The sequence below is a fragment of the Pundamilia nyererei genome, unplaced genomic scaffold (assembly GCF_000239375.1).
Source record: "Pundamilia nyererei isolate P.nyererei 1_Seehausen unplaced genomic scaffold, PunNye1.0 scaffold01054, whole genome shotgun sequence".
Taxonomy (NCBI): Eukaryota; Metazoa; Chordata; class Actinopteri; order Cichliformes; family Cichlidae; genus Pundamilia; species Pundamilia nyererei.
In genome coordinates, this window is record NW_005188455.1 from 25866 (window position 1) to 32559 (window position 6694).

Here is a 6694-nt window from a genome sequence, read left to right on the forward strand (position 1 = left end):
ACAGGTATTTGTTTGTAGGTTGTGTTTTGAATGCTTGCTGCGCTTCACTGATCTTAAACCAGTTTAAGAAGAACCAGCGGGAAACATCTGTGCAGAGTCTCTGACAGTGAGATTTTTCATAATGATGATGATGTTACTGACTTCACTGCTGATCACAATCATGCTCAGACTTCAAGGTGATGAGTGATGTGGTTCTGTGTATTCTCTGTTATGTTGTACTATATATCACACTGTCATTTTAACAAAGTAACATATTTTAATTTCCAGGATCAGATGCCAGTTCATCTGTGACTCAGTCTCCTGTGTTTAAAGCTGCTGCTTTGGGGGAGACGGTCTCTCTGAGCTGTACAGCCAGTGAAGGAGTTGATGATGATCTCAGCTGGTATCTACAGAAACCTGGACAGCCTCCCAAACTGCTGTTTTACAAAATCAGCAGAAGTGAATCTGATACTCCGAGTCATTTCAGCAGCAGTGGATCTGAGCCTGAGTTCACTCTGACAATCAATGGAGTTCAGGCTGCAGATGCAGGAGATTACTACTGTATGGGAGAATATAGAGGCCCAGTGTTCACACAGTGATACAGAGTCGTACAAAAACCTCCCTCAGTTACTATTTGCAGTGTTGCAGCTGTGAGCTTCTGATACAGACTCTGACATGCATCACTGGTTCACTGAGTCCACTTTCAGAGGTGGAAACTAAAATATGTATTCATTCCTGATCACATTATTAAGAAGATTTTAAATTAAGTAACACTGTTTAGAATCTGCAACATATTATCCTTATTTCACTAAATTTTGTATTAATTCTAATTTGCTGTGCATAATAAGGTAATATGAAAATACTTTTGTTTATACAATACATTTTAAATCACAAAGTTATAAGGTGTTTCACATTTTAAATAAAATCAACTTATAAGAAATACGTTTTTATATCACAGCATACATAAATACATATTTAAAACTAATTGGTGATAACAAAGGTCAAACTTAAACCGCCACATGATCAGGATAACGAAAACTAGCAAAAATTGCAGAAAAATGTATTTGGTTAATTTTATTAATTTGATTAGTAAAATTTTAATATTAATTCTACAGTTTGCCAGAAGGCCACAAAGGGAAGCAAGAGAAGATCTGGTGTTCTTTGAGGATACTTTGAGTCAGATTTTTGCAGTATTAATTCCTTGAGAAAACCAGACTGGATGGGCTTAGAGGCTCAAAATCCAAGTCTTAGTCAAAAAACTTGCACAGAAAATTCATCTAGTCATCAAAACCAAATATTGAACCCAGACCCTGTACACAGTTTTTAACTTAATCATCTACTTTAATTTGAACTTAACAATGATTGCATTCCATACATGAACATGTTGTTTGTATTTGTTTTTTCAGTTTCCTACCAGAGGGTTGGAATCAGGTGTTAAAGTTGGATTTGGGAGGTGGAAAGTTCAGCTGTAGCAGGGCAGCAGCGACTTTACATTTTGCAACATATAAGACCATATTACATTCATGATGGAAAATTTTCCAACTCTTCACCAGTATAAAGCTGGATTTTAGTTGGTATCTTTATCTTTTGTTTCAAAGGTCAACAGCAATCGCTGACTTTGCACACAATTAAACTTTTAAAAGCTTCTCCCCAAGAACAAAACAAAAGTGATTTTTCTTATGCTGTGATTTTATTTTGTGATTTTTACTTTTATTACACCCTTTTTTTAAAGTCAACATGGATAATATTAGCTGATAAACTTAGCATGCACATCATTAGAAAGTCAAACGTTTGCAGAAATATCGCAACAGCAGAAACATGTAGCTTCATCAAACTATAAAACACATCATATGCAGACAGGAAGTGTTGCTGAAGCTCTACTCTGAGCAGTGGTCAGGGTCCAGGGTTTGAGTGACGGGGCTCTGTCCACTCAGACTGGCCTCACAGCTCACTGAGCCCGCCTTCCTCCAGAGGCTCAGGGTGCTGCTCCAGCTGTAGCGGCCGTCTGTCCCCAGGACCTCCAGGCTGGTTGAAACCCCTGAGGATGTGCTGGTGCTCCCCACCTTCCAGCCCAAATTCCAGTTTGAGGGGAAGCCCCCGGTGGCCAAACACACCACAGTGGCACTACTCTGTTTGTCTTCCTCTTTGGAGGGAGGGAGGACTGTGAGGGTGGGCCTCACCACACCCGCTGGAGGAGAAAAGGTTGAAGATAACCGAAAAAAGAGATACAAATGTACAAACATAGGAATAAATATATTGTCAGTGATTACTGATCAAACCTTTATTATTTCATGATGTTTTACAGTTAATAACTTGAGCTTGTGATAATTTTCTTATTTGAAACTGACAAAGCTAAAGCACTCATGAGAATACAGTTAAAACTTCACATCTGTTTCTTTCACTTCCTTTAAACGTCATTTAAAATTGATCAACCATGAACACAAAATCGATCTAAATATACTGAGTTAATTTCTTTTTTCTAATATAAGTCGACAAAACATAATTCAATATTTGTTTTTATTTTATAATTCATGAGTAAAAATACATTTTAAATCAAAGTCAGCTAAAACGTCACTATCACAGATTTTATTATTGTAACCGGATAATATTTAAAGTGAAATGAACTCAAAAAACCATCAAAATTTGTTTTCTGTAAGTTCAGTTCCTTAAAAGACCGAATGAATATTGATTTAAGAAAAGTTTCTTCCAAAATGTTGCCATGACATTAATAATAATCACTGAATTTAATCAAAGTTCTGTTTAATAGATTGATTTAAATGCTTAATAAATACTATGTTTATCAAAAATTACGAATTTCTGGTACTTACAGCCAACGATGAGTTTGGTTCCTCCACCAAAAGTGTTCCACAGTGATACAAACTCATTAAGTGGCCGTACAAAAACCTCCTGCACTCTGAACAAACCTCTAACCACTGAAAATGAACCTTTTTTTCAAGTAAAACATCACAGTACACCTGATTAAATGCAGAAGATGATTTGACTAAAGTGACTTAAAATTATTTAATGAATTTAAATCATAATTGTCATTACTGTATTTTGAGTATTAAGAACTGAACGACAAAACGGAATTTTCACATTACACATATAAATTTTTTAAAACACACAAAACACTGTTTAAAACAGCAACCAGAAATGCCTCAAAAAAGCATGAATTGTGAAACTATGACAATATACTTAAGAACGTTATACAGGTATATTGTATTTATGATATCAAAATCAAAAATAAGCATACAGACCAGAGTGCCACTTTAATCCAGGTGTTAAAAATACGTAAATATGTTTCCAAATATCTTTTTCTCTATGGCATAAAATTATTAATGGTATTAATTCAAACAATTTTTCTTCTGATTCTGTGCCCCACATTGCCCTCAGTGTGTTGAGAGCAGAGAAATGATTTCCATAAAGAGGAGGCTTTGCATCATCAGCTGATCCTCCAGAGAACTGAGAAGGTTTATAGTCCTGTGACTTCAACACTGCAGGACTCACATCTGTCAGTCAACACAGCAGAAAGCACAACCACCATGACTCTCATCACCATCCTCATCTGGACGCTGACCTGCTGCTGTTTTACAGGTTCATTCACTCAGCAACATTTCCAACATGATGTGCTGCTTTTTCTCTCATTGATTTCTGCTGATAAATGAATGATTTGTTTCTGTCTGCAGGATGCAGCGGTCAGGTGACTGTGACTCAACCTCCAGTAGTAACATTTACTCCTGGAAACACTGTCACCCTGACCTGTAGGACCAGCCAAGCTGTTTACAGATGGTCTGATGGTGATGAGGGTATGTACTGGTATCAACAGAAGTCTGGACAGACCACAAAGCTCCTGATAAGATACGCGAAAAAGCTTCAGTCAGGAACACCATCTCGATTTAGTGGCAGTGGAAGCAGCTCTGACTTCTCTATGACCATCAGTGGAGTTCAGACTGAAGATGCAGCAGTTTACTACTGTCAGAGTTTCCATGAAATAAACAGTGCTTATGTGTTCACACAGTGATTTGTAGTCGTACAAAAACCTCCCTCAGTCAGACTGCAGAGACACTGAGCTGTTACAGCAGGAACTGACTACAGCTGCTGAAGAGGAAGAAACTCTGACACAGACCAGTGAACACAGAGCTGACAGTAACCTCACCAAGCACTAAATACTCATCTACACTTCTTTTGGGGAATTCTGAAATATTCACTCCCCTTCATCATCTTCAATGCCCTGTACCAACACAGATTAGAGCAGCTACCTGAACACTGCTCCAACAGAGGTCGATCATCTTGTTAATAATTTTGCCTCCTCACTAAGTATGACACTGGTTACTGTAGCTCATGTAAAAAAGAGATCCTCAAATCAAAAGTACTTGACTCTGGAGATGAAATGGCGTAAAACAAAGTTAGAAGATCATCTTTTTGCTTTAGTTTGCTGCATTATAAGAAAGCCCTCTGTAAAGCTAGAACATCTTTCTATTCATCACTGATTAAAGAAAATAAGAACAACCCAAGGTTTCTCTTCAGCACTGTAGCCATGCTGACAAAAAGTCAGAGCTCTTTTGACTCAACCGTTCTTTTAATGTTAACTAGTAATGACTTCAAGAACTTCTTCACAAATAAAATTTGAACCATTAGAGAAAAAATACTCATAATCATCTCACAGATGTAACATTATCTACAGCAACTTTCAGTGCCATTAATATTCATATAGAGTCTTTTTCTCCAGTTGCTCTTTCTGAGTTAACTTCAGTAACTGCTTCCTCAAACCATCAACATGACTTTTAGACCCCATTCCTACAAGACTGCGCAAAGAAGTCCTGCCATTAATTAATGCTTCAATCTTAAACATGATCAACCTGTCTCTAGTAATCGGCTATGTACCACAGGCCTTCAAGCTGGCAGTAGTTAAACACTTACTTAAAAAGCCTTCTCTTGACCCAGCCGTCTTTGCCAGTTAGTCTTAGCTTTCTTTCATGTCAAACATTCTTGAAAGAGTAGTTGTCAAACAGCTAACAGATCATCTGCAGAGGAATGGCTTATTTGAAGAGTTTCAGTCATGTTTCAGAGCTCATCACAGCACAGAAACAGAATCTTCTTATAGCCTCCAGTGTTAGAGAGTAACGGAATACATGTACCGGCGTCACGTATTTAATACAAAATATGAGTAAATGTATTTTGTTACAGTTACCATTTAAATGGGTGTCCCTCACGGCAGATGGCTTTGGTGTTATTTATGTGCCTCTATTCTGTGTGAACCTAAAGAAAATTTGCAAGATCAAATGTTGCATTTTGAGGAGAAAATTATTTTGAGTGAAGAAAAGTTTAATTTCAGCAAACAAGATTCATTGTTGCTCAGTTGTTGGCTTTTGCTCTTGCTCAGATCTCTGCTCTGTGTGCTCACAGACATCTGCAGACCTGCTCTCACACATAATAACAGCCCTTCTGAGCGAGAGGGGCTGTTATTATGTGTGTATGGATAATAGCAAAACTGAAATACATTTCTTGCATGTAGCAATGAATTTTGTCTGCTCAAATTAAACAAATACACTGACACAGAGATGCACTCACCCCCCTCCCAACGCCTCCCAATGACTCCCAGTGCTTACTCCAAACCAAAGTAGGCAGGCTAATATGTCCAGCGCCGGAACACTGGCAGCAAGACCAGACTGCTGTCCACATGGGTTAACTCTTGCCCAGCCCCCCACTCCTTTGCAAGTCATGTGAATTTATGTTGAAAACAATTTCCCTAGGGACAAATTAATTATTAATAATCAATCAATCAATCAAAACTCCCTCAGCATGTCTGTTATTAAAACAAGTTTACTGATTGAAACAGTTGCACTTTTTTATTTACGTACATAAACTAATAAACTATAATGCATTCTAATGATTTACTAATGAAAAAATACTCTATGAACTATACAATGCTGATAGAAACTATAACGTGGAATATATCATTTTCTGTATTTAAAAAATGCATTGTTGTGATAGAAATATGAGGTTTGATGGAGCATTTGTATTTAATAACGTTTTGTGAAATTTCCACAAAGTTGTTTTTCTTAAGCTGTGATTTTACTTTGTGATTTCAACTTTTTTTACAGCATTGTTTTAAAGCACAACATGGATAATATTCGCTGATAAAATTGCACATCAATAATGAGTCAAACATTTACAGGATTATTGCAACAAATGAAACATGTAACTTCATCAAACTATAAAACACATCAGATGCCAACAGGAAGTGTTGGTGAAGCTCTACTCTAAGCAGTGGTCAGGGTCCAGTGATGTTTCCAGTAACTCTGATTGTAATGTTTGACTTTCTGAGTCAGGGTGAGAGACTTTTTACTTGTTTGTTTTTAATTCAGTTTGTGCTGTTCATGTTTCTCTGATTTAACCTGATACATTTTCTGTTGTTTTTTCCTCAAGATTCAAATCATTTTAGTCCTCATTTCAAAGTTTTTTGCCAATAGTTTTCTGACTCTGTAAAGCCAAGTCTGTCAAGCACTGTGACCATTAGTGCCACAAGGAGTTGCTGGACTTAGTTACTACCTTCAGAAACCTGGACAGCCTCCCAAACGGCTGTTTCTCAAAATCAGCAGAGGCCAGTCTGATACTCCGAGTCATTTCAGCAGCAGTGGATCTGAGCCTGAGTTCACTTTGACAATCAATGGAGTTCAGGCTGCAGATGCAGGAGATTACTACTGTATGGGAG

The 6694-nt window shown here is 37.4% G+C and overlaps 2 gene segments (V, D, J or C); one reads left to right on the forward strand and one right to left on the reverse strand.

The window, feature by feature from the left end:
- Positions 1 to 1700: 1700 nt before the first annotated feature.
- LOC102196630 (Ig lambda-2 chain C regions-like) lies at positions 1701 to 2928 on the reverse strand (the record flags this gene model as incomplete). The annotated part of the segment is given in 2 exon segments: positions 1701 to 2167; positions 2808 to 2928. Coding segments are annotated over 2 exon segments (432 nt in total), but the record flags the coding sequence as incomplete, so codon positions are not given.
- A 508-nt stretch (positions 2929 to 3436) lies between these two features.
- On the forward strand, positions 3437 to 4015 carry LOC102195490 (Ig kappa chain V region 3381-like). The segment is given in 2 exon segments: positions 3437 to 3573; positions 3666 to 4015. Coding segments are annotated over 2 exon segments (387 nt in total).
- The last annotated feature ends 2679 nt before the right edge of the window (positions 4016 to 6694 follow it).